The sequence below is a fragment of the Scyliorhinus torazame genome, chromosome X, assembly GCF_047496885.1.
Source record: "Scyliorhinus torazame isolate Kashiwa2021f chromosome X, sScyTor2.1, whole genome shotgun sequence".
Lineage (NCBI taxonomy): Eukaryota > Metazoa > Chordata > Chondrichthyes > Carcharhiniformes > Scyliorhinidae > Scyliorhinus > Scyliorhinus torazame.
The window spans coordinates 29,870,243-29,897,883 of record NC_092738.1 but is presented as its reverse complement, the minus strand read 5'-3'; the positions used below and the strand labels follow the sequence as shown (position 1 = coordinate 29,897,883).

Here is a 27,641-nt window from a genome sequence, read left to right as displayed (position 1 = left end):
AGACTGGGCCATGGCCTGCCGAGACTGGGCTATGGCCTGCTGAGACTGGGCTATGGTGTTGAGCGCCTCTGCCATCTGGCGCTGGCACTGGCTCATGGCCTCCTGTGAGAGGGCAGCCATGTCCTGGGCCACAGACGCCGCCTGCACGGAAAGCCCCAGGCCTCGCAAACCGTTCCCCATGTCTGACACCGTCGCACCCATTGCCTCCACCGCGGACGCCACCCGTGCGGTGTCGGCCTGGGTGGCACGTATGACCGGCACCACTTCCAGCTCCTGGACGCGGGTGGACTCCTCCACCTGCGACTGCAGCCGTCGCAAGCCGGCCGTCACCCTCTTCGCTCGTCTCCGTGTCGGTGGTTGCATCAGATCTATGTGTGGGTGTGGTAACTCCAGGAACCCGGGATCCATCTGGGCGGCAGATGTTCGCTTGGGCTGGGCTGCCCTCCGACCGTCCGGCCCCCTCTGCTGCTCCTACCTCCACCTGCTGTACCGGGACGGCTGTGTTGTGCGCACCAGTGAGTGTACCAGACGCCTCATCACTAAAGTGCCCAACCGAGGTGAGTGTTTCTGCGATGGTGGAGGGTGTTGGTGACAGCAGTGGCGTTGTGTCGTGCTCTTCGTCCCACTCTGAGTCCATGGCACTTTGGGGTGGGGGTTCGTCTCCACCCATCCACTCTGAGTCATTGTCCGGTATTTTGTCTTCCTGGGTAGTGCTGTCCCGGGTAGGGTGTGTCCCGGATAGTGCTGTCCCGGTAGGGGTGTCCTGGGTAGTGGTGTCCTGGGTAGTGGTGTCCTGGGTAGTGGTGTCCTGGCTCGGATGTGACGGGGGCCTGTGGCTGCCCCCCTCATCGCTGGGTGGCACACGCCTGCCTCGTCGCTCCCGCACGTGACGGGGGTGTCGTCTCCCTGTTGCTCCAGGTCTCTCCGTCTTCCGTGGTGTGCGAGGGGCATCCTGCGGGCATCGCATGCCGGAGGGTCCGGGTCTCTCCATCTCCCGTGGTGTGCGAGGGGCATCCTGCGGGCGTCGCATGCCGGAGGGTCCGGGTCTCTCCATCTCCCGTGGTGTGCGAGGGGCATCCTGCGGGCGTCGCATGCCGGAGGGTCTGGGTCTCTCCGTCTCCCGTGGTGTGCGAGGGGCATCCTGCGGGCGTCGCATGCCGGAGGGTCCGGGTCTCTCCGTCTCCCGTGGTGTGCGAGGGGCATCCTGCGGGCGTTGCATGCCGGAGGGTCCGGGTCTCTCCGTCTCCTGTGGTGTGCGAGGGGCATCCTGCGGGCGTCGCATGCCGGAGGGTCCGGGTCTCTCCGTCTCCCGTGCTGTGAGAGGGGCATCCTGCGGGCGGTCTGCATCTGCGGGGATGGGTGCCTGGACGTTTGGTCCTGCGATACACAATGAAGCATGCATGGTTAGACATCAGGCAGTGATCAGGTGATACGGGGGAGGGGGATATAGGGGAGGGGCGATATGGGGACGGGCTGTCGGTGGCTCACTTAGTAGTATGCCCCCGACCTCTGCATCAGCAACCTCCTGGTCCTCAGGTCCGCCAGCCAGTTCCAGGGCCCTTTCCTCGTGTTCGGTCAGTGGCCTCTCATCAGCGGGGCCTCCTCCAGTCCTCACATGCTCCCTATTGTTGTGTGCGCGCTTCTCCTGTGGGGGGGGGGGGGTAAAAGGCAACAGTGTTAGGCAGGTATATGAATGCACGCCATCGGTTGCGTGTGCATTGCAGAGGTTAAGGTTAGGGCTGGATTCACTTGGGGATATGGGGGAGGGGGGGGATATGGGGGGAGGGGGGATATGGGGGAGGGGGGATATGGGAGAGGGGGGATATGGGGTAGGGGGGATATGGGGGAGGGGGGGATATGGGGGAGGCTCACCCTGCCTGCTCTGACGAGGTCGTTCACCTTCTTGTGGCACTGGGTGCCTGTCCGTGGTGTCAGGGGCCGCAGCGGTGACGGCCTCTGCCACCTCCCTCCTCAGACGCCGGCTGTGGCGTGGGGCAACTCTGCGGCCGTGCCCGGGATACAGGGCGTCCCTCCTCTGCTCCACTGCGTCCAGGAGCGCCTCCACATCCCGTGACTGGAACCTCGGGGCTGAGCGCGGCCTTATGAGCCGTCACGCCGTGCGGCGTGTATGACGCTGCACGGCGTGAACCACGTGCGCAAGCGCGGATCCCGTCACGTCGCTGCTAGCCCATTTCGGGCCGGAGACTTTTGACCCATTTTTCCGACGTGACGCAAGTCGGATTTGCGCCGTTTTTTGCGCCGATCGGCGGACTTTGCGCCGATAACGGAGAATTTTGCCCCTCGAGTTTAACACACAGCAAACATAGCAAATATATACACCCCCTCAGATCCCCACAGGGAAAATAAACAAAAATAAAATAGACCCCCCCCCCCCCCCCCCCCCCCGGGTTGCTGCTGCTGCTGACCATTGTCTACTGCTCAGCCAGGAAGTCCAAGAACGGTTGCCACCGCCTAAAGAACCCTTGTACCAATCCCCTTAAGGCGAATTTCACCCTCTCCAATTTAATAAACCCCACCATATCGTTGATCCAGGATTCCACGCTTGGGGGCCTCGCATCCCTCCACTGAAGAAGAATCCTTCGCCGGGCTACCAGGGACGCAAAGGCCAGAATACCGGCCTCTTTCGCCTCCTGCACTCCCGGCTCCCCTGCAACCCCAAATATTGTGAGCCCCCAGCCTGGTTTGACCCTGGATCCTACCACCCTCGACACCGTCCTTGCTACGCCCTTCCAAAATTCCTCCAGCGCTGGGCATGCCCAGAACATATGGGTGTGATTTGCTGGGCTCCATGAGCACCTAACACACCTGTCCTCTCCCGCTCATCCTTGTCCCGGTCATGTGTACCCTGTGCAGTACATTAAACTGTATGAGGCCGAGCCTTGCACACGAAGAGGAAGAGTTCACCCTCCCTAGGGCATCTGCCCACGTCCCCTGTTCAATCTCCTCTCCCAACTCCTCCCACTTACCTTTCAACTCCACCACCGAGGCCTCCTCCTCCTCCTGCATCACCTGGTAAGTTTCCAAGATCTTCCCCACTCCAACCCACCCCCCCGAGAGCACCCTATCCTGTACTGTGCGTGGCAGCAGCCGCGGGAATTCAACCACTTGCCGCCTGGCAAACACCCTTACCTGTAGATAGCTGAAGGCGTTCCCCGGGGGGATCCCATACTTCTCCTCCAGTTCACCCAGGCTCGCGAACTTCCCGTCCACAAACAGGTCCCCCAACCTTCTTATCCCTGCCCTGTGCCACCCAGAAAACCCTCCATCTATTCTCCCTGGGACAAACCAGTGGTTCCCCCGTATTGGGGTCCACACCGAGGCCCCAACTTCCCCCCTGTGTCACCTCCACTGCTCCCAGATTTTGAGGGTAGCCGCCACCACCAGGCTCGTGGTATACCTCATTGGAGGGAGCGGCAGCGGCGCCGTTGCCAGCGCCTCCAGACTCGTACCCTCACAAGACGCCGTCTCCAGCCTCTTCCATGCAGCCCCCTCCATCACCCACTTGCGCACCATCGCCGCATTGGCGGACCAGTAGTACCCACAGAGGTTGGGCAGTGCCAGCCCCTCCCCCCCATCCCTACTCCGCTCCAGGAACACTCTTCTCACCCTCGGAGTCCCTCGCGCCCACACAAACCCCATTATGCTCCTGTTGACCCGTACAAAGAAGGCCCTCGGGATAAAAATGGGGAGGCACTGGAACAGGAACAAAAATCTTGGGAGCACCGTCATCTTAACTGACTGCACCCTACCCGCCAGGGACAGCGGCAGCGCGTCCCACCTCTTGAACTCCTCCTCCATTTGCTCCACCAGCCTTGTGAAGTTAAGTCTATGCAGGGCCCCTCAGCTCCTGGCCACCTGGACCCCCAAGTACCTGAAGCTCCTCTCCGCCCTTTTTAGTGGGAGCTCGCCAATCCCCCTCTCCTGGTCCCCTGGGTGAACCACAAACAACTCGCTCTTCCCCATGTTGAGCTTGTACCCTGAGAAATCTCCGAACTCCCTGAGGATCCTCATTACCTCCAGCATTCCCTCACCGGGTCCGCCACATACAGCAGCAAGTCGTCCGCATAGAGCGACACCCTATGCTCCTCCCCGCCCCGCACCAACCCCTCCAGTTCCTCGACTCCCTCAGTGCCATAGTCAGGGGTTCGATCGCCAGTGCGAAGAGCAGGGGGGACAGGGGACACCCCTGCCTCGTCCCTCGACACAAATAAAAGTACTCAGACCTCCTCTTGTTCGTGGCCACACTCGCCATCGGGACCTCGTACAACAACCTAACCCACCTAACAAACCCCTCCCCAAACCCAAACCTCTTCAGCGCCTCCCACAAATACCCCCACTCTACCTTATCGAAGGCCTTCTCAGCGTCCATCACCACCACTATCTCCGCCTCCCCCTCCCTCGCCGGCATCTTAATCACGTTCAGGAGCTTCCGCACATTCGCGTTCAACTGCCTCCCCTTCACGAATCCCGTCTGGTCTTCGTGGATCACCTGCGGCATACAATCCTCAATTCTCGTGGCTAAGACCTTCGCCAGCACCTTGGCATCTACATTGAACAGCGAAATCGGCCTGTAAGACCCACACTGCAGGGGATCCTTGTCCCGCTTCAGGATCAAGGAGATCAGTGCCCGGGACATCGTCGGGGGCAAAGCCCCCCTTCCTTGCCTCATTGAAGGTCCTAACTAGCAACGGGCCCAACAGGTCCACATATTTCTTGTAGAATTCGACCGGGAAACCGTCTGGCCCCGGTGCCTTCCCCGCCTGCATGCTCCCTATTCCTTTGGCCAGCTCCTCCAGCCGAATCGGGGCCCCCAATCCCGCTACCAGTCCCTCCTCCACCTTTGGAAACCTCACTTGGTCCAGAAAGCAGCCCATCCCTCCCTCCTCCCGTGGGGGCTCGGACCGATACAATTCCTCATAAAAGTCCCTGAAGACCCCATTGATGTCAACCCCACTCCGTACCACACTCCCTCCCCTGTCCTTAACTCTCCCGATCTCCCTAGCTGCGCCCCGCTTCCGAAGCTGATGCGCCACACCTGAGTGAAACACCTGAAAAGGCTTGCCTTTTCCCCATACTCATAATTCGCCCCCTGGACCTTCCTCCACTGCACCTCTGCCTTCCTGGTGGTCAACAGGCCGAATTCGGCCTGGAGGCTACGCCTCTTCCTCAGCAGTCCCTCCTCCGGCACCTCCGCATACCTCCTGTCTACCCTCACCATCTCCCCCACCAGCCTCTCCCTCTCCCTCTGCTCTCTCCTCGCCTTGTGGGCCCTAATGGAAATCAGCTCTCCCCTATCCACCGCCTTCAGCGCCTCCCAGACAATCCCCACACGGACCTCACCGTTATCATTGGCCTCCAGGTATCTCTCTATGCTTCCTCGGACCCGCTCACTCACCTCCTCGTCCGCCAACAGCCCCACCTCCAAGTGCCACAACGGGCGCTGGTCCCTCTCCTCCCCCAGCTCTAGGTCTACCCAATGCGGGGCGTGATCCGAAATGGCTATCGCTGAGTACTCGGTATCCTCCACTCTCGCTATCAGCGCCCTACTCATAATAAAGGAGTCGATCCGAGAGTAAGTCTTATGGACGTGAGAAGAATGTAAATTCCCTAGCCCCCGGCCTTGCAAATCTCCAAGGGTCCACCCCTCCCATCTGGTCCATAAACCCCCTCAGCACTTTAGCCGCCGCCGGCTTCCTACCCGTCCTAGACCTGGAGCGATCCAGTGCCGGATCCAACACCGTGTTAAAGTCCCCCCCCCCATTATCAGGCCCCCCACTTCCAAGTCCGGGATCCAATCCAACATGCGCCGCATAAACCCCGCATCGTCCCAGTTCGGGGCGTACACGTTGACCAGCACCACCCTCTCCCCTTGCAACTTACCACTTACCATTACGTATCTGCCACCATTGTCTGTCACAATGCTCAACGCCTCGAATGACGCCCTCTTTCCCACCAAGATCGCCACCCCCCCGATTTATGGCATCCAACCCTGAGTGAAACACCTGACCTACCCACCCCTTCCTCAACCTTACCTGGTCTGCCACCTTCAGGTGTGTCTCCTGGAGCATGACCACATCCGTCTTTAGCCCCTTCAAGTGCGCGAACACCCGGGTCCGCTTGATCGGCCCGTTCAGTCCCCTTGCATTCCAGGTTATCAGCCGGATCGGGGGGCCACCCGCCATCCCCTCCCCCGCCGACTAGCCATAACCTCTCCCTGGCGAGCCACGTGCCCGCACCCCACACCCGGCCTGTTCCTCACGGCGGAAGACCCCTGACCCCACCCCCTCTACTCACTCCAGCTCCTCCTAGCTGCTTTACTCCCCCCATTGCACTCCCGCAAGTCAGCTGACTCCTGCTGACCCCGGCTTCTCCCGCCTCTCCTTCGATTCCTCCCATTGTGGGACATATCCTCCTCCTCCATGACCCATTCACAGGCTCTCCGCCTCCCCCTTCCATCCCAAGCGCGGGAAACAACCCTCGCTTCCCCGCCCTGGCCCCGCCCCCTCCAGCCTTCAGCGCGGGAAAAAGCCCGCGCTTTCCACCTGCCCAGTCCCGCCACCCCTGTCGCCGTTCCTTTTACAGGCCCAGTCCCCTCACCCCCGACTCGGGCCTCCCCCTCCCCCGCGGGTCCCATTCTCCCTACCGGCCATCCACCCCTACTCCATTTACTTACCCCCCTCCAAGAGCCCTCCCGACAGACCCAGCCAAAACAGTGCCCAACCCACCCTAACCACCCTCATCGAACCAAACAGAAATAAGAGCAAAGAACCCCCCCTCAAAGTGTAACACCCCAACAACAATCCCCGACCACCCATCCTGACCCTCAGTTTGTGTCCAGTTTCTCGGCCTGAATAAAGGCCCACGCCTCCTCCGGAGACTCGAAATAATGGTGCCGGTCCTTGTAGGTGACCCACAGTCGCGCTGGCTGCAGCATGCCAAACTTCACCCCCTTCCTGTGCAGCACCGCCTTCGCTCGGTTGTAACCCGGCCCTCTTCTTCGCCACCTTCGCACTCCAGTCCTGGTATATTCGAACCTCCGCGTTCTCCCACCTGCTGCTCCTCTCTTTATTGGCCCACCTGAGTACGCACTCTCAATCAGCGAACCGATGAAACCGCACCAGCACCGCCCGCGGCGGCTCGTTAGCCTTGGGCCTCCTCGCCAACACTCTATGGACCCCTTCCAGCTCCAGGGGCCCCTGGAAGGACCCCGCTCCCATCAGCGAGTTTAGCATGGTGACCACATAGGTCCCCACGTCCGACCCCTCCAGCCCCTCCGGGAGGCCCAGAATCCGCAAATTCTTCCGCCTCGACCGATTCTCCATCTCCTTGAACCGTTCCTGCCATTTCTTGTGGAGCGCCTCGTGCGCCTCCACCTTTACCGCAAGGCCTAAGATCTCGTCCTCGTTGACGGAGACCTTTTGTTGGACCTCATGGATCGCCACCCCCTGGGCCGCCTGGGTCTCCAGCAGCTTGTCTATAGAAGCCTTCATCGGCTCCAGCAGGTCCGCTTTAATCTCCCTGAAGCAGTGCTGGATACCCTCCTGCTGCTCCTGCGCCCACTGCATCCATGCTGCCTGGTCCCCGCCCGCCGCCATTTTGTTCTTCTTCCCTCGCACCTTCTTCGGGTCCACCACCACTTTTTTAGTCGCCCCGCTCCTGGTCCAAGCCATACACTGTCGGGGAACTATTGCAATCTCCTTCCCACACCGGGAAACGTCGAAAAAGTGCCGTTGGGGGCCCTGAAAAGAGCCCAAAAGTCCGTTTTTAGCGGGAGCTGCCGAATGTGCGACTTAGCTCTGCATAGCCGCCATGAGAAATGAGTTTAAAGAGGAGTGAACAAGTTGACAGTTTTGACTTCCCTCCAATTTCTCACACTTTCCAGGTAGTGACCCTGTTTTTTTTGGGTGAAACTTTTTTCCTCTTCTACCCCTCCTTGCATTTTTATCTTCCCTTGCTAATGGACATTGTTCATACATGAGTTTCTGCAGTGAGTGTCATCATGTTATTTGACCACAGCAGACGTTGGCCGGAATTCTCTGACCGTTGCGATTCACTTTTCCCGCCGGCAGCAGACTCCCACCCGCGGATTTCCCAGTGGAGTGGGGTGGCTACAATGGGAGATCCCATTGACAAGCAACGGGAGTATAGAATCCCACCACCGAATGGTGTGCCGCTGAGAAACACGCAGATGGGGAACTGAGAAATAGCCCATTTTTGCAGAACCTGATCTTGTCGTCACCGCATTATCAACATGCACAACCTTAAATTCAGCGGGGTAGCTAGATTCTTGTTAGCAGCTAGATATCCGGCTGACAACTCCCTCCCAAATCCAGCATGCTGTCCAATCCAGTTAAAGTTAGCTAATTCAGCAGAGATCAGGGATTGCTCTGTACTGTACAGCTACAGCTGTGCTTCTGCTGAGGAACAATTTATGCTTCAGAGCAACAGGTGAGAATAAATGGTTAATGGATCAGCACAGTTTTACTACACTGAATCAGGTAAGATTTAACCTAATTGGGGACTTCCGGTTGCGGCGATGCACTGCTAAGCCGTACGTTTCGGCAGCTCCCATTCTAACGGACTTTTGGGCTCTTTTCGGGAGCCCCAACGGAAATTTTTTCGGACCAAACCCAGTGTGGGGTGACGAAGGAAGGTGTGTCCCCGCGTGTGTATGGAAAGGATCGGTGGTAGTGGCCAGATTGCAAAGGATCCTTTGGAGCAGCGGCAGAGAAGAGAAGGAAGAAGCAAGATGGCGGCGGATGGAGCCTAGACGACATGGGGCCCGGACCAGCAGGAATTCCTCCGACGGTGTGTGGAGGAATTAAAGAAGGAGGTGCTGGCGCCGATGTTATTGGCAATAGAAGGGCTAAAAGAAACACAAAAGGCCCAGGCGATAGAGCTCCGTGGGGTGAAGGCAAAGGCATCCAAAAACGAGGATGAGATTCTGGGCCTAGCGGTAAAAATGGAGACGCACGAGGCGCTACACGAGGTGTATCGAAAGGCTCTAAGTCCTGGAGAACAGCTCGAGGAGGAAGAACCTCTGGATTCTGGGTCTCCCCGAAGGAGTGGAGGGAGCTGACGTTGGGGCTTATGTGAGCACGATGCTCCATACGCTAATGGGAGCTGAGGCCCCCTCGGGCCCCCTGGAGGTGGAAGGGGCTCACCGGGTCCTTGTGAGAAGACCAAAGGCTGGAGAACTACCAAGGGCGATAGTGGTGAGATTTCACCGCTTCACCAACAGAGAGGCTGTTTTGAGCTGGGCCAAGAAGGTACGGAGTAGCAGGTGGGAGAATGCGGTGATACGAGTGTATCAGGACTGGAGCGCGGAGGTGGCGAGAAGGAGGGCGAGCTTTAATCGGGCCAAGGCGCTGCTTCACAAGAAGAAAATAAAGTTTGGGATGCTGCAGCCGGCACGATTGTGGGTCACGCACCAAGGCAAACATTACTACTTTGAAACGCCGGATGAGGCATGGACCTTCATCCAAGAAGAAAAACTGGACCAGAACTGAGGGACTGATGCTGCGGGGGAGATGACAATGTTGATGCATAGAAATGTAAATTGGGGAATGGGAGGTTCACAGTATCGAGACGATAGACGGGGATTTTTTCTCCTCTTGACGGGGGGACACTGAGAAATGTGGGCGCCGGTGGCAAAAGGGACTGAGAGGGGGGATGGGGAATGGGGGAGCTGCGCCATGGGGGGCGGGGCCGATCCAGGAAAGCGTGTGGTTTTTTTTCCCGCGCTCGGGAGATGATGGCGGGAAGATAGGCGCAGGAAGGAAGAGAGTTCCACGCACAGGGGGGTCAAGGAGAGGGCGGGGGAAGCCGGGGTCAGTTAGAGTCAGCTGACTTTCGGAAGCATCATGGGGGGTAGTAACCATGCTAGATGGGGATCTAGCAGGGGGGGTGGGGGTGGGATCAACTGGGTTGCTGCTGCTGGGAGCGAGAGAGAGCTGGCAAGATAAGAGGTGGTCGGAACGGGAGGGCGCCGCCTGGGGGACGGGTGGGTGCGCGGGACCCGGAAGGGGGACTGGCCTAGAACAGGGGATGGCTAGTCGGCGGGGGGGGGGGGGGGGGGCGGGGGGGGGGGGGGGCAATCCGACTGATCACGTGGACTGTGAGAAGCCTAAATGGGCCGATTAAGAGGGCCCGAGTGTTCGCGCACTTAAAAAGACTGAAGGCAGATGTGGTCATGCTTCAGGAGACACATCTGAAGGCGGCGGATCAGGTTAGGTTAAGGAAAGGATGGGTGGGACAGGCGTTCCACTCAGGGTTGGATGCGAAAAATAGAGGGGTGGCGATATTGGTGGGGAAACGGGTGTCGTTCGAGGCTAGGAATATAGTGGTGGACAACGGGGGGTAGATATGTGATGATGAGTGGTAGATTGCAGGGAAAGGAGGTCGTGCTGGTAAATGTATATGCCCCGAACTGGGTAGATGCGGGATTTATGAAGCGGATGCTGTGATGTATCCCGGACCTGGAGGTGGGAAGCCTGGTAATGGGGGGGGATTTCAATACTGTGCTGGATCCAGGGTTAGATCGGTCTAGATCCAGGACCGGAAGAAGGCCGGCAGCGGCCAAGGTGCTTAGGGGGTTCATGGAGCAAATGGGGGGAGTGGATCCGTGGAGATTTGCTAGGCCGTTGGCCAAAGAGTTCTCCTTTTTCTCCCACGTCCACAAGGTATACTCCCAAATAGATTTCTTTGTTTTGAGCAGGGCACTGATCTCGAAGGTGGCAGGAACGGAGTATTCGGCCATAGCCGTTTCAGACCATGCCCCGCACTGGGTGGATCTGGAATTAGGAGAGGAGAGGGAGCAGCGCCCACTCTGGCGACTGGATGTGGGACTATTGGTGGATGAGGGGGTCTGTGGAAGGGTGCGGGGATGTATTGAGAGGTACCTGGAGGCCAATGATGATGGTGAGATCCAGGTGGGGTAGTATGGGAAGCGCTGAAGGCGGTGGTTAGGGGAGAGTTGATCTCCATTAGGGCTTACAAGGAGAAAAAAAGAGGGCAAAGAAAGGGAGAGATTAGTGGGGGAGATTTTGAGGGTGGATAAAAGATATGCGGAGGCCCCGGTTGAAGGACTATATAGAGAGAGGTGACGACTTCAGACGGAGTTTGACCTGCTGACCACAGGAAAGGCAGAGGCACAGTGGAGGAAGGCACAGGGGATGAGATACGAATATGGGGAAAAGGCGAACCGGCTGCTGGCCCACCAACTTCGCAAGAGGATAGCGGCGAGGGAAATTGGGGGAGTCAGGGATGAAACGGGAACTACGGAGCGGAGAACAGGGAAGGTAAATGAGGACCTATATAACCTTTTATGAGAGGCTATATAGGTCCCAACCCCTGGAGGGAAAAGAGGGAATGCAACAGTTTCTGGACCAACTAAGGTTCCCGAGGGTGGAGGAGCAGGAGGTAGCAGGTCTGGGGGCGCCAATTGAGGTGGATGAGGTGACTAAAGGGGTGGGGAACATGCAGGCAGGGAAGGACCCGGGACCAGACGGGTTCCCGGTGGAATGTTACAGGAAATATGCGGACTTGTTGGCCCCGCTGCTGGCGAGAACCTTTAACGAGGCCAGAGAAGGGGGGACTCTACCCCCGACAATGTCGGAGGCGACGATATCACTAATCCTGAAGTGGGATAAAGATCCGCTGCAATGCGGGTCATATAGGCCTATCTCACTCCTGAATGTAGACGCCAAGCTGCTGGCAAAAGTGCTGGCGACGAGGATCGAGGATTGTGTCCCGGGGGTGGTGCATGAAGACCAGACAGGGTTTGTAAAGGGGAGACAACTGAATGTCAACGTGCGACGGCTGTTGGGGGTGATAATGATGTCCCCAGCGGAGGGGGAGGCAGAGATAGTGGTGGCGATGGATGCAGAGAAGGCATTTGATAGGGTAGAGTGGGAGTATCTATGGGAGGTGTTGAGGAGGTTTGGGTTCGGGGAGGGGTTTGTCAGTTGGGTCAAACTCCTATACGGGGCCCCAGTGGCAAGTGTAGTCACAAATCGGCAAAGATCGGAGTATTTTCGGTTACATAGGGGAACAAGGCAGGGGTGCCCCCTGTCCCCATTACTGTTCGCGTTGGCAATTGAACCACTGGCCATTGCATTGAGAGACTCTAAGAAATGGAGGGGGGTGGTTAGAGGGGGAGAGGAACATCGAGTGTCACTCTACGCAGATGACCTACTGCTATATGTGGCGGATCCTGTAGAGGGGATGACAGAGGTTATGTAGATATTGAGAGAGTTTGGAGATTTTTCGGGATATAGGCTAAATATGGGGAAGAGTGAGCTTTTCGTAGTACACCCTGGGGATCAGGGAAGTGGAATAGACGCCCTGCCGTTAAGGAGAGTGGAAAGGAGCTTCCGATATTTGGGGATTCAGGTAGCCAAGAGCTGGGGAACGCTACACAAACTCAATCTGACGCGGCTGGTGGAGCAGATGGAGGAGGATTTCAAGAGGTGGGATATGCTGCCGCTCTCACTGGCGGGCAGAGTGCAGGCGGTAAAAATGATGGTCCTCCCAAGGTTTCTTTTTGTGTTTCAATGTCTCCCCATTCTGATCACTAAGGCCTTTTTTAAGAACATAGACAGGAGTGTTATGAGTTTCGTGTGGGCAGGGAAGACCCCGAGGGTAAGGAGGAAGTTCCTGCAGCGCAGCAGGGACAGAGGGGGACTGGCGTTGCCGAATCTGGACGACTACTACTGGGCCGCCAATGTGGCGATGGTTTGTAAGTGGATGAGGGAGGGAGAGGGGGCGGCGTGGAAGAGGCTGGAGATGGAATAACCATAGGTTTGTCCCAGGAAGGATAGACGGGGGGTTCCAGAGCTGGCATCGGGCAGGAATTAGGAGACTGAGAGACTTGTTTATTGACGGGGAGTTTGCGAGACTGGGAGCACTGGAGGAAAAGTATGAGTTGCCCCCGGGGAATATCTTTAGATACATGCAAGTGAGGGCGTTTACGAGGCAACAGGTGAGGGAATTTCCGCTGCTCCCGACACAGGGGATCCAGGATAGAGTGATTTCCGGGGTATGGGTCGGGGAGGGCAAAGTGTCCGAAATATACCAGGAGATGAGAGACGAGGGGGAGGCGCTGGTAGAGGAGCTGAAGGGGAAATGGGAAGAAGAGCTGACAAAATATAAATTTCTTCACCCGTCAGTCTGGCCTCAATAAAAGTCGAGATGGATTTGCAGGTACAGCATTAGTTATTTTATTTGACTTGCAAGTCTGTCTCAACTCACAGTAGTACAGAACACATCCTGTCTCCTGCACTCCCGGAATCGTGTGAGTCTGTAGAACAAAGACGTCTCTACTGATACAATCAAATGGCATCAAGTTTCACATACACGATTCCCATAGGTCATCCTATACCCCTCCTGACCTGGCCATACATCCTAATTGGCTCACTTCCAATCCCTTCCTCTGGCCCCCTATTACCCAGCATCCTTTTCCCCTCCGTAGCTGGACACACCTCCTCCTTGCTTTGCCATGCGTTCTGAAATCCTTTGTCTGTGAACTCACCAAAATGAGACTGGCCTATCTCTACATTACAGTAACTAATATCTCTAAAACAATTATTTTATATCACATTCGTCAGAGCTGGGGGAGGAGATTGAGGAGGGGCTGTGGGCTGATGCCCTAAGTAGGGTAAATTCCACTTCCTCGTGTGCCAGGCTTAGCCTGATACAATTCAAGGTTCTACACAGAGCACACATGACGGGAGCAAGACTGAGCAGGTTCTTCGGAGTGGAGGACAGGTGCGGGAGGTGCTTGGGAAGCCCGGCGAACCACACACATATGTTCTGGTCGTGTCCGGCACTGGATGAGTACTGGAGGGGAGTGGCAAAGGTGATTTCAAAGGTGGTGAAGGTCCGGGTCAAGCCAGGCTGGGGGTTAGCTATATTTGGGGTAGCGGAAGAGCCGGGAGTGTAGGAGGCGAAAGAGGCCGATATTCTGATCTTTGCGTCTCTGGTAGCCCGGCGAAGGATCCTACTTATGTGGAAGGAAGCAAAACACCCCGGCGTGGAGGCCTGGATAAACGATATGGCAGGGTTCATTAAGCTGGAACGAATGAAATTTGCATTGAGAGGATCGGCTCAGGGGTTCTCCAGGCGGTGGCAACCGTTCCTTGACTATCTCGCGGAACGTTAAGGGAAAATAGATCGTCAGCAGCAGCCCAGAGGGGGGGGAGCACTATATTTTGTTACTTTGTTAGTTCACTATTTTATTTAAATAATGTTACTTATTAGCTATTGTGTTATTTTTATGTTGATTTGTAAAGTGGAAAAATTCTGTTTGAAAACTTTAATAAAATATATATTTTTAAAAAAGATTTAACCTAATTGGATGTGTGTGTGTTTAGTGTTAGAGATTAACATCTGGGATTTAACCACCGCATTGCGCCTGACGCGGATCTGGGCACACTGGTTACATAGCAGGAAATGCCAAAATTGAGATTCACGCCAGGTTTGAATCAGTTTGCTATCTAACCGACCCACTCCCAAGTGGCAAGTTCCAGATCATGCCCAAATATGACAAGCATATCATTGACCCCAATTTCCATCTCATGAGCAAGATTGAAGTCGAATGTAACGGTCTCCCGGGAATGAACAGACTCTCCAGCGTGAAATCATGTGGGCATTGTTTCGTACTCCTTTTTAAAAACATGAAACTGGCACGATGGCTGCTGAGGGGAACTGAGAGGTGAGTAGTGATGCACGATCAATGACCACTAAAGCGAGGTTGTAGTCCAACTGAAGGCTTTAATAAGCTAGATGTTTCCCCCAGCAGCTCAGGTACAGAATGAAGGCTGCTGGGGCGGCACGGGTTCTTATACCCCGCCTAGCAGGGCGGAGCTACCATACATCCTGACCAATAGAAAGCATACAGTTTCCACCAATGGTGCTTCAGCCTATCAGGTACCGTAATACCACAAGTAGCCATTTCCATTTTCCAGCATGCAGCTCAAGGGAACTCTGTGAGATCTTCAAGCTATCTTTAAATATTGTGGATACCCATAACAGGGGCAATTAAGGTTGTTGCCCGTCTGTCCTACCAAACACTTCCAGGACAGAGCCCTGTTCTTGGTTAGATGCTGACAGTCACTTTATCTCCCTTTGACTGTGAGCAGCCTCTAGCTTCACAGCTGAAGGCTATAGCTAATAAGGAATTGCCTTGTTGGTTGTGAGAGCACTTCACATCTTTCAAGTGGATTCTCGAAGGTACACGTGCCATGTCTCAGACGATGATTACTGCATCGCATTTCACTCAAACCTTGAAGCCTGAACAGTTTGCCTGACCTCTAGAAGTGTCAGCACCACAGAGGCAGCAGCCAACAATCAAACACTCAAGAGCTGGGCGTCAGCACTGGGGATATCCTCGCGACCATAGGGTGAGTGCATGGATCAGGGGAGACACCTGAGCACGGTCTCCCTAATGTTCCCGGCTAGGTTCTAGGGTCTAGGGACTCCTGCTGTGGCCAGGGGCGAACAACCGACTCGGTGGATGGCACTGTGAGAGAAGGCAGGACACGTAAGGGTGGGGGAAACTTGGGGGATTTGAGGGTATCATGGTGGAAGCCCTAACTGATTGTCAGTCTCTATCCTTCTCCAATTCCTTCCAGAGAGCAGAATGGCGGGTATTGTCGATCCTGCAGAGGATGCCCTCGCAGTGCTGGTGGCATCAATGCAGGCTGGCAAGGATCCCTTCAGGCAGCAAGGGTCCAGCATGCCCGGAGGACCAGGAGACTCTCATCCTCGCCTGCTTCTCATACAACGAGGCTTTGTCCGTCATCTCCACCCCTTCCCCTCCTTTCCCCCTCCTTCCCCGACTACCCTGTTCGACCCTCCCAGGGTCTGTGTAACATCACCCCAGGGTTGGCCCTGTCAGTGGGTCACTATACAAGACAGGAGAGTGATCACTCGCTGTGAGGTTAGCTCTGGTGCTCCTCAGTTTATGCCAACGTCTGACTCCTGTCCGTCTTTCTGCTGACAGCACGCTCATACCCATCCTGTGAATGGGGTCTGCATCGGGGGTGTTTGATCTCGAACTACTGTGCCCGGGGGGTGGGGGAGCAGAGGGTAATAGGGAGTGGGGGTGCAGACAGGTCTGCTGTGACAGAGGCTTTGCATGTATCAGATGTAATATGATTTGGTAGTGCACAATTGACATTTCCATTGCCCCTAGCTACAGATAGTGCCCCCCCCAGTGCCCACTCAATGATCCTCAATCTTCGAGATCCTACATGGTCTATTGCTAAGTGTGTTCCCAGGATGCACATCAGGAAGCGATCGAAAACAAGCTGGATGAACTTAACGCCAGACTTACCTCTCAGAGGGAAGTAAGAGACTGCTGTGTGCTCTGTTTCACAGAGACATGGCTCACCCCTGCCTCACCGGACTGTGCCATACAACCTGAAGGCTTCTCAATTCACCGGGTGGACCGCACGGCATCATCAGGCAAAGCGAAGGGTGGAGGGGTTTGCCTCCTCATCAACTCCTCCTGGTGCTTGGATGTGGCGACTCTGGCGACCTACTGCTCTCCAGACCTGGAATACCTGACCGTGAAGTGCCGCCCATATTATCTTCCACGTGAGTTCACTTCAGCCATTATCACAGCGGTCTACATCCCACCCCAGGCAGTAGTGAGGAAGGCGCTGGACGAACTATACACAGTAATAAACAACTACGAAACAGAACACCCGGAGGCCTTGTTCATCGTGGCCGGAGACTTCAACAAGGCCAACCTCAAGAGTGTACTGCCAAAATTCCACCAGCACATCTCCTGTCCCACCAGGGGCGACAACACTCTTGACCACTGCTACTCAAATATCAAGGGTGCCTACCGTTCCATCCCCCGACCGCACTTTGGGAAATCAGACCAAAAGACGGTGCTCCTTCTCCCGGCATACAAGCAGAAACTCAAGCGGGAGAATCCAGCGAAGAAGGTTGTGCAGTGCTGGTCTGAGGAGACAGAAGAGCTCTTACGTGACTGACTGGAGACAGTGGACTGGTCCATATTTAAGAACTCAGCGACCAACTTAAATGAGTATGCCACCACCGTCACAGACTTCATCAGCAAATGTGTGGACGACTGCGTGCCAAAGAAAGCAGTACGTGCGTTCCCCAACCAGAAACCATGGCTCAATCGCGAGATTGACTCCCTACTGAAGGACAGATCTGAGGCGTTCAAGGCAGACGACCCTGACCTATACAAGAAATCCAGGTACAACCTCCGCAAAGCCATCCGGAATGCCAAGAGAGAATATCAAACCAAGCTAGAGTCACAGACAGACTCTCGGCGGTTGTGGCAAGGACTAAACAACATAACGGGCTACAAAGCGAAGCCGAACAGTATCTCTGGCAGCAGCGCACCCCTCCCCGATGAACTCAATGCATTCTATGCTCGGTTCGAGCAAGTAACCAACAATCCGCTGGCGAGTGCCCAGCAGCCCATAATTCACCCATACCCACCATCACAGCTTCCGAAGTCAGATTGGCCTTCCTGAAAGTGAACCCTCGGAAGGCGACGGGCCCAGACGGGATCCCTGGTCGTGCACTCAGAGCCTGCGCGGACCAGCTGGCAGAGGTATTCACGGACATCTTTAACCTGTCCCTCCTCCACTCCGAGGTCACCACCTGCTTCAAGAAGACCACCATCATACCGGTACCAAAGAAGAACCAGGCAACGTGCCTCAATGACTACCGACCAGTGGCCCTGACTTCAGTCGTAATGAAGTGCTTCGAGAGGTTGATCATGAAGCGCTTCACCTCCATACTCCCAGAATGCCTTGATCCACTGCAATTCGCATACCGCTGCAACCGGTCCACATCAGACACCATTTCCCTGGCCCTACACTCATCCCTAGAGCATCACGAAAACAATGACTCCTACATTAGACTCCTATTTATTGACTACAGCTCCGCCTTCAACACCATAATCCCAGCCAAGCTCATATCGAAGCTCCAAAACCTAGGACTTGGCTCCCCACTCTGCAACTGGATCCTCGATTTTCTGACCAACAGACCACAATCAGTAAGAATGAACAACAACACCTCCTCCACAATAGTCCTCAACACCGGCACCCCGCAAGGCTGCGTACTTAGCCCCCTACTCTACTCCCTGTACACACATGACTGCGTGGCAAAACTTGGTTCCAACTCCATCTACAAGTTTGCTGACGATACGACCATAGTGGGCCGGATCTCGAATAACGATGAGTCCGAATACAGGAGGGAGATAGAGAACCTAGTGGAGTGGTGTAGCGACAACAATCTCTCCCTCAATGCCAGCAAAAGTAAAGAGCTGGTAATTGACTTCAGGAAGCAAAGTACTGTACACACCCCTGTCAGCATCATCGGGGCCGAGGTGGAGATGGTTAGCAGTTTCAAATTCCGAGGGGTGCACATCTCCAAAAATCTGTCCTGGTCCACCCACGTCGACGCTACCACCAAGAAAGCACAACAGCGCCTATACTTGCTCAGGAAACTAAGGAAATTCGGCATGTCCACATTGACTCTTACCAACTTTTACAGATGCACCATAGAAAGCATCCTATCTGGCTGCATCACAGCCTGGTATGGCAACTGCTCGGCCCAGGACCGCAAGAAACTTCAGAGAGTCGTGAACACTGCCCAGTCCATCACACGAACCTGCCTCCCATCCATTGACTCCATCTACACCTCCCGCTGCCTGGGGAAAGCGGGCAGCATAATCAAAGACCCCCTCCCACCCGGCTTACTCACTCTTCCAACTTCTTCCATCGGGCAGGAGATACAGAAGTCTGAGAACACGCACAAACAGACTCAAAAACAGCTTCTTCCCCACTGTCACCAGACTCCTAAATGACCCTCTTATGGACTGACCTCATTAACACTACACCCTGTATGCTTCATCCGATGCCAGTGCATATGTAGTTAAATTGTATATGTTGTGTTGCCCTATTATGTATTTTCTTTTATTCCCTTTTTTCCCATGTATTTAATGATCTGTTGAGCTGCTCGCAGAAAAATACTTTTCACTGTACCTCGGTACATGTGACAATAAACAAATCCAATCCAATCCAAAGAGGTGGAGGCAGCCTGCTGCTTCCCGTGCCCTGTGGCCTTTGATGCCCTTGGTGGGTATCCTCTGGAGGACCTGGGGCTGGAGGGCCCCGGCCGACTTACTGGTGTCACTGGCATCACCGTGCCACTCTGTTCTGCCTGCTGCACTTGAGATGTGCCAGTGTCAAGGGGGGGGGGTTCGGAAGAACTGGAGACTGGCGTAGTCTCCTTGGTGGCAGACCCCGGGCTGGCATCCAGCGCTTCCTGACAGTGCCCGTTGGGCCATGGGGGTTTCCACGGACAGACGGGTGGCTGGAGTGAGCTCCAGAGGCCTCTGTGTTATCCGGCTCCGCTGGTCCTGGTGCCTCCCCAGTGTCCGCACCATGGTGCCGATGCCCTCAGTGTTGCTCCTTTGTGACTCAGCCACATTCAGTGTCTGGGACATGTCCCTCAGTGACTGGGACATAGAATCATAGGATTTACTGTACAGAAACAGGCCATTCAGCCCATCGAGTCTGCACCAGCCCTTGGAAAGAGCACCCTACTTAAGCCCAGGCTTCCATCCTATCCCCGTAACCCAGTAATCCGGCTTAACATTTTGGACACTAAGGGACAATTTTGCATGGCCAATCCAATTGCACACCTTTGGACTGTGGGAGGAAATCAGAGCACCCGGAGGAAACTCACGCAGACACGGGGAGAACGTGTCCAGAGACTTGGTATCTGACTCTGACCCAGCTGAGTCCTGAGATCCAGCAGACCTCCGACTGCTGACTCCCTTGGATGTTCTGGCCTCTACCTAATGTGCATCAGCAACTGTGTTGTGCTCACCAGATTGTGCCACAGAAGCATGGCCACCAATGTCGCCCACCGAAGTATGTGTCTCTGTACTGGTGGCAGGTGGGGGTGATAACTGTGACACCTCGCTGATGGTCTCGTCGGAGTTCTCCTCCGAGGTGTTCTCTTGGGTGTTGGGGTAGGGACGGCACTGAATGGCCAATGTGGGGAAAATAGCAGAAAATTGTCAGTCCTGCTCCTAAACACAGCACTTCCTATTGGGGCACATTTCACACATTTGTATTTTACAGAGGCAGCTGCCCATTTAAATCAGCTGCCTCCATTCATATACCTTTCTTACCGCACAGAGCATGTTCAGCCAAAGTAAGCACAGCAAATGATCAGTATTACCTGCATGATGCACGGCCTCTTGAGCCAACGTTTAGCGCCGCAATGCAGATGAATGCCTTGCTCCCAGCACTCATGCTTGAGATGCTGCCCAGAATCTGTTCATGGAGTCTGATCATTAAGCCTCTCTTAAAGTCAAGCTTGGATGAATAATGAAAGATATATGCAAGCATCTCGGTGCTTGAACTTTGGAACACTGAATGCAATGCAGCAGGGAAAGAAGAGCTCCTCCAAAGCATTACAAATCATCCAACAACCTCTCGAGTGTACAAATACACACATAGAAACATAGAAATTAGGAGCAGGAGTAGGTCATTCGGCCCCTCGAACCTGCTCCACCATTCAATATATCATGACTGATCCTCTATCTCTATCCATACTCCTGCATTCTCTCCCCATTCCCCTTGATGCCTTTAGAGCCCAGAAATCTATCTATTCACTTCTTAAATATATTCAGTGGTTTGGCCTCCATGGCTTTCTGTGGTCGAGAATTCCCCAGGTTCCCACCCTCTAAGTGAAGACATTTCTCTTCATCTCAGTCCTAAATGACCTACCGTGTATCCTGAGACTGTGACCCCTTGTTCTAGACACCCCCAGCCAGAGGAAATATTCCTGCATCCAGTCTATCCAGCCCTGTCCGAATTCTATACGTTTCAATAGGATCCCCTCTCATTCTCCGAAACTCAGGTGAATACAGGCCCAGCCAACTCGATCTCTCCTTATACGATAACCTGCCATCCCAGGAATCGGTCTGGTGAACCTTTTGCTGCACTGCACTCCCTTTATGACAAGTATACCCTTTCTTGGATAAGGAGACCAAATCTGCACACACTACTCCAGGTGTGGTTTCACCAAGGTCCTGTACAGCTGCAGTAAGACATCCTTGCTCCTGTACTCACGTCCTCTTGCAATGAAGGCCAACATACCATTTGTCTCGCTGCACCTGCACACGTGCTTTCAGTGATTGGTGTATAAGGACACCCAGGTCTCTTAGTACATCCCCATCTATCACCATTTAAATAATACTCTGCCATTCTGATTTTCCTACCGAAGTAGATAGCTTCACACTTATCCACGTTGTACTGCATCTTCCATGTATTTGCCCACTCACTCAACTTGTGTGAATCACCTTGAAACCTTTTAACATCTTCCTTACAACTCACATTCCCACATTTCTCTTTCATAAATCCATGTTGACTTTGTCAAATCCCGTTGATATTTTCTAAATGCATTCTTTATAATAGACTCTAGCATTTTCCCTGATACTCACATTAGGCTAAGCAGTCTGCAATTCCCTGACGTCCCTCTCCCTCCAAACCGCCGGAACTGTTTCAGAATCTACAGAATTTTGGAAGATGGCAACCAATGCATCCACTATTTCCATGGCCACCCCCTTTAGTATCCTGGGATGTAGATTATCAGGCCCTGGGGATTTATCAGCTTTCAGCCCCATCAATTTCTCCAGCACAATGTTTTTTAGTAATACGAATTTCCTTCAATTCCTCCTTCTCACCAGACCCTTGATTCCTTAGCGTTTCTGGGAAGTTATTTATGCCTTCCTCCATGAAGACAGAACTAAAGTAGTTCTTTAATTGTTCGGACATTTCCTTGTTCCCTATTATAAATTCTCCTGTTTCGGACTGTAATTTGTCTTCATTAATCTTTTTCTTCACTAATATTTGTGCTCCTGTACAACAAGATTATTAATTAACCCCTTCTCATTGCATAATACCAAATCTAGGATAACCTGTTCCTGGGGTGGTTTCTCGACGTACTGGTCTACAAACATTTCTCACACACTCAAGGAATTCAACCGCCACAATATTATTGCTAATTTGGTTTGCCCAGATTAAAGTTACCCATGATTACTGTAGCACCCTTGTTACATGCATCCGTGATTTCCTGCTTAATTCCTTGCCACTAGAGGAGGCCAATTGACAACTCCCACTAATGCTTTCACTTCTTGTTGTTTCTGAGCTTCACCCAGACTGATTCTACATATTGATTTTCGGAGCCAATATCCTCTTTCACTATTGCACTGATTTTAATCTGTAATTTACACCACCTCACCTCCTTTTCTTTTTTGCCTGTCCTTCGTAGTCACACCAAATCAGGTGCAAGTGTAAGTAAATATGTTAAAGAATTACTCGAATGTGCTATGTACAATGTGAAAAGTGTAACCATGGAGAGCTCATTTGTGCACTCGGCATGGTGGCACCCTTTGCTCTCGCAAACTCCTACGAAGTGCCCCCTGTGTTGCCTAGGAGGAGGTGTAGGCAGGCTGCTCACTTATCTGTCCAAACAACAATGAGGAGCGTGGTGGCCTACCACATCATAAAGGCACCTGTTGGCGATCTCCTTCAGACTGAAGCTTCTGCATCTCTGCATGGGCACTAGCACGTGCGGCAGACGAGGCTCTGGTGGGAGTGGTTGGGAGGTGGAGGAAGATAAAGGTGCCGAGGAGCTCAGTGACCTGCACAGTCCTGAGTTGGCCTTCAAGCGGAGTTGCTGGGGTTGGCTGCTGGAGCACAGCAGTCGTCCATTCTAGCAACCACTGTGCCAACAGTGCAGCTGTCCTGTAAAGGTTATGCAGCTCCTCATATGTTGCATGGATGTCAATACTCTGAGCAAACTGATCCAGGTTACTGAAGTGGGCTTGAACCCTTTCCTGGCCAAGGTGCTGCTTTTGCATCCACTCCAAGTGTTGCTGCATGTATCTCTCCATGAGATTGGCCAATCTCTTATTGTCCAATTTCATGTAGTTGATCCCCTGGAGCAATGTGGTGCTCATGGCGGAGATTGACACCTCCATTGGTTGGAGTCATACCTGGCACAAAGGAAGATGGTTATGGTGATTGGAGGTCAATCATCTCAGCTCCAGGACATCACTGCAGGAGTTCCTCAGGGTAGTGTCCTCGGCCCAACCATCTTCAGCTGCTTCATCAATGACCTCCCTTCCATCATAAGGTCAGAAATGGGGATGTTTGCGGATGACTGCACAATGTTCAGCACCATTCGCGACTCCTCAGATAATGAAGCAGTCCATGTCCAAATGCAGCAAGACCTGGACAATAGCCAGGCTTGGGCTGACAAGTGGCAAGTTACATTCACACCACACAAGTGCCAGGCAATGACCATCTCCTACAAGAGAGGATCTAACCACCGCTACTTGACATTCAATGGCATTACCACTGCTGAATCCCCCACATTCAGCATCCTGGGAGTTACCATTGTTCAGAAACTGAACTGGACTGGCTATATTAATACCAGGGCAGGTCAAAGGCTAGGAGTCCTACGGCGAGTAACTCACCTCCTGACCCCCAAAGCCTGTCCACCATCTACAAGGCACAAGTCAGGAATGTAATGGAATACTCTCCACTTGCCTGGATGAGTGCAGCTCCAACAACACTGAAGAAGCTCGACACCATCCAGGACAAAGCAGCCCCGCTTGATTGTTCCCCCTTCCACAAACATTCAAACCCTTCACCACGGATGAACAGTGGCAGTCGTGTGTACCATCTGCAAGATGCACTGCACTAACTCACCAAGGTTCTTTCGACAGCACCTTCCAAACCCAAAGCCACCACCATCTAGAAAGATTTGAGCAGCAGATACCTGGGAACCCCACCACCTGGAGATTCCTCCTCTAAGTCACTCACCATCCCGACTTGGAAATATATCACCGTTCCTTCACTGTTGCTGGGACAAAATCCTGGAACTCCCTCCCTAACAGCACAGTGGGTGTACCTACACCTCCAGGAATGCAGCGGTTCAAGAAGGCAACTCACCATCACCTTCTGAAGGGCAACTAGGGATGGGCAATAAATGCCCTAACCAGCGATGCCCACATCCCGTCAATGAATTTTTAAAAACTTTGTAGTCCAAGAGTTCACACTGCCTCGGGGAACTCCATCAGATGTCAACACATCTTTTGATGATTATCTAAATACTGTGTTGGAAAAGAATGACTGCTGAGGCTGCATGTTCTTGCCCACTGGTGCATCATCATGACTTTCCTCTCTCTTCTGAAGGGGAATGTACACAGATGTCTCTGACTCTTAACACTTCCTCCTGCAGTGATTGCCACTGACTGTACACGCAGGTTACATCCCTCCAAAGTGCTTGTATTTTGAGTTGGCTGCGTGTGAGGTGCCTCCTCAGACATCTCTTCCTCGTCTTGATGTCCAGGGATGATTTGACCTGGGGGTGAAGAAGCTGGGACTTGTGTGAGACACAAAATACGTTATTTACATATAGCTCTTCTCATTGTCAATGCAATTTCTGATGCAAGCTATTGCCTTAACCATACTTGCGCTGCTTTTAAGATGCCTTTAGGATACAATGCCATCATGCCAATGTCCCCTTGTGCCCAGCGACATTACAGCATGACCTGCACCATTAACAACTTGTGCCAAGGCGATTCCAACACTGCCCTTATCACCTGCGATTCACAATCGCCAACAGATAACTGTTCTAGCACCCTGGTAATCTCCATGGCCATCTATTCCATGGGACTGTGACATTCTTCACCCTTTAAAACTTCAACAACAACATGAATTTAGGTTAGCCCGATGTACAGTGCATGGAATAATATTTCTCTTCACTGCGACTGTGCATTATAGACATTTACATGTGTTCTGTGTATATCTACATGAACTGTGTACCCATGAGGCTTGTATGTGTCATGTCTCGCACCTTAGCTGCAACACGCAGATGTGACCCTTCCCTCAGAGCTCTGTGTGGATGAGCCAAGCTACTCATCTTGTCAGCACACAGCAGGTCATTGAACCTTTTCCTGCACTAAATCCATGAGCGCTGATTGTATCCTGCTGTGCTTACCGCAGCTGCAATTTAAATCCAGACCTTCTTGGTTGTGGCAGGGCATTCTGGCAGCCAGCTGGGCTCCTTTTCTGGACGTCTTCCAGCAAAACACAAAGGTCCTGGTCAGAACATCATGTGGCAGCTGGACCTATCCCCTCCCCTCTCTTCTGTGTGACATTCTATCAATAAAAATGTATGACAAAAAGGGTTGAAGCCATTCAGATTACAATACTCTCATTCATTGTGTACTGACATGCACTAATCATTTCCATAATATCAATGATTACTGGTAACGCTTGGTCGAGAAAATGTTTTTGCACAACTGCTTGATGCCATGTGTGCTACAGCTGAGACTGCAAGGTAGCATGCTGTGCTCCGTGACCACTGACAGCCCTACTGGTTTCCTCCCTGTTAGTCACACTGTTATGCTGTGACAGTGTGCAGCTGTGAAGGACCTGGGCAAGGGTAAACAGCCCATCCTGAGAGATGGGTGGATGGGTTAATGAGCATGGCATTCTTCATCATTCATCCACCTATTGTGTTTTAGCAGCTATTTGCATGACTGCATAATATCTGTACCAGGTAGCGATGGCAAAACAATGCCGTATCCATGATTGTGGCTTGTGAATCCACTCCCATGTTTTCAGTAGTTCAGTAGAGCACATTTTGATTAGGCAGCAACAATTCTCCAACATGAAAACCACATGAGGGACCATCCGATCCAAGGTCAGCCAGCAGTTGGACAACATTTATAGCTTGGACAATCACCTGGTAAGGCAATTACATCGCCTGCAAGGCATATGGACTTCAGCATTGATGGTCTACCTCTCAAATGGGGCTTTTTGAAGGCCTGCTTTTTGTCTGAGTCGCTCAAACCAAGTTGGGCCCACTTCTGACCCTTACTAATTCCAGGGTCACCCCCAGATGTCCTATTCCAGTTGCCCCCTGTCAAAAATTGGAAGTTTGGGCAGTTGGAGGTCAGGTTTACAAAGACAGGGGGCGGGATTCTCTATCTCTTTTGGTGCCGTGCTCCCCCGTCGACAGCGGGATTCTCTGTCCTGCCAACCGGCCAGTGGGGTTTCCCATTGTGGGCACTCCCACGCCTTCAGGAAATCCTCGGGCGTGTGTTCGCTGCCGGCGTAACAGAATTCCAACAGCGGAGAATCCAGCCCAGGAATTCTCACGACCCAGGAGTGAATATCTGAGCTTCAGTGCTTAATATAGATTTATACATTTGTCAAAAATATAGGAGGATAGGTAGCCGATTGAAGTGGCACACATGTAAAGATTTGTTAAGATTTGTACATTGTTTTTCAGTTTCATTTTCTTTTCTTAGTATTAATATCATCTTGGAAATTTACAAAGGGTGAAATAGGCTAAGAACCTACTCCTAACTCTTACTTGAGTCATCAAAATGGGCGGCACAGTGGTTAGCACAGTTGCTTCACAGCGCCAGGGTCCCAGGATCGATTCCCGCTTGGGTCACTGTCTGTGTGGAGTCTGCACGTTCTCCCCGTGTCTGCGTGGGTTTCCTCCGGGTGCTCTGGTTTCCTCCCACAAGTCCCAAAAGACGTGCTGTTAGGTGAATTGGACATTCTGAATTCTCCCTCTGTGTACCCAAACAGGCACCGGAATGTGGTGACTAGGGGCAATTAAGTGGCAATCTTTGACTTGTGGGGGGAGACCCACGCAGACACAGGGAGAATGTGCAAACTCCACACGGACAGTGACCCAGAGCCGGGATCGAATCCGGGTCCTCGGTGCCGTGAGGCAGCAACGCTAATCGCTGCGCCAACCGTGCCGCCCCCATTGCCATCATTAGCTGATGGTCATTTGTTAATACACATTAATAGATGGAGATGGGGTCAAACCTGTGCAGGAGTAGGAGAAATGTTGTTGGAGATAGTCAAAAGTGCTGCAAAGAGAAAGGTTTTGAGGAAATGGGGGAGAGATGTGGTGAGATGAAGAGATTTGGGAAGAGAATTGCAGTTTGCAATACAGTGTGAACGCGTGGAACACACATCAGAACCAATCAACAAAATTCAGTTGGAGCCTAATTCACATTGTGATGATTGTACTTGGAATTGAGAGTGCTTTATGTATAATGTTTATATTTTTCACCTCTTCCTATAGGACACAGGACCTTGTATGTTGGTGTGCGTATGCCTCTGGGTAGACAAAGCCACCGACACCACAGGACCCATGGATCAAAGCATAAGAAGCGAGATAGAGTGAAGGATGCCGTCCAGGAAGAAGGAAAGGACAATCTCACTTACGGTGAGATACATTTCAGCTTTTCCTTTCACTGTAAAAATTTGAGTAGAATACCTATGAACCTACATCAGAATTTCAAAGCTGCGAATCAATATTGTACACAAATACAAAAATACATCTAAAGTGCCACTATTTTTCCTAAAATTTGAACCACGCTGTGGGAAATGGAGGGTGCATTGTACATGGAGAGGAAGTATTTTTGAAGATTTGTTGATGATTTAGAAGTTACAGAAGAATCCAACATTTTCTCATTGGTTTCTACTTTAGTACAGTTAACCCATTCTGAG

The 27,641-nt window shown here is 53.0% G+C and overlaps 1 protein-coding gene across 3 annotated transcripts in view; it reads left to right on the top strand.

Moving 5' to 3' along the window:
- The window catches only part of LOC140405470 (electroneutral sodium bicarbonate exchanger 1-like), a 391,515-nt gene that overhangs the window by 226,550 nt on the left and 137,324 nt on the right, over positions 1-27,641 (top strand). For 2 of the 3 annotated variants that reach the window (XM_072493937.1, XM_072493936.1), the window contains exon 1: positions 27,218-27,357. The exons of the other annotated variant lie outside the window; for it this stretch is intronic. In XM_072493937.1, coding sequence (XP_072350038.1) covers positions 27,243-27,357 — 115 coding nt within the window. In that variant the 5' untranslated portion in view covers positions 27,218-27,242. Of the gene's footprint in view, positions 1-27,217; positions 27,358-27,641 lie in introns of those variants that run through there. 3 annotated transcript variants of the gene reach the window in all.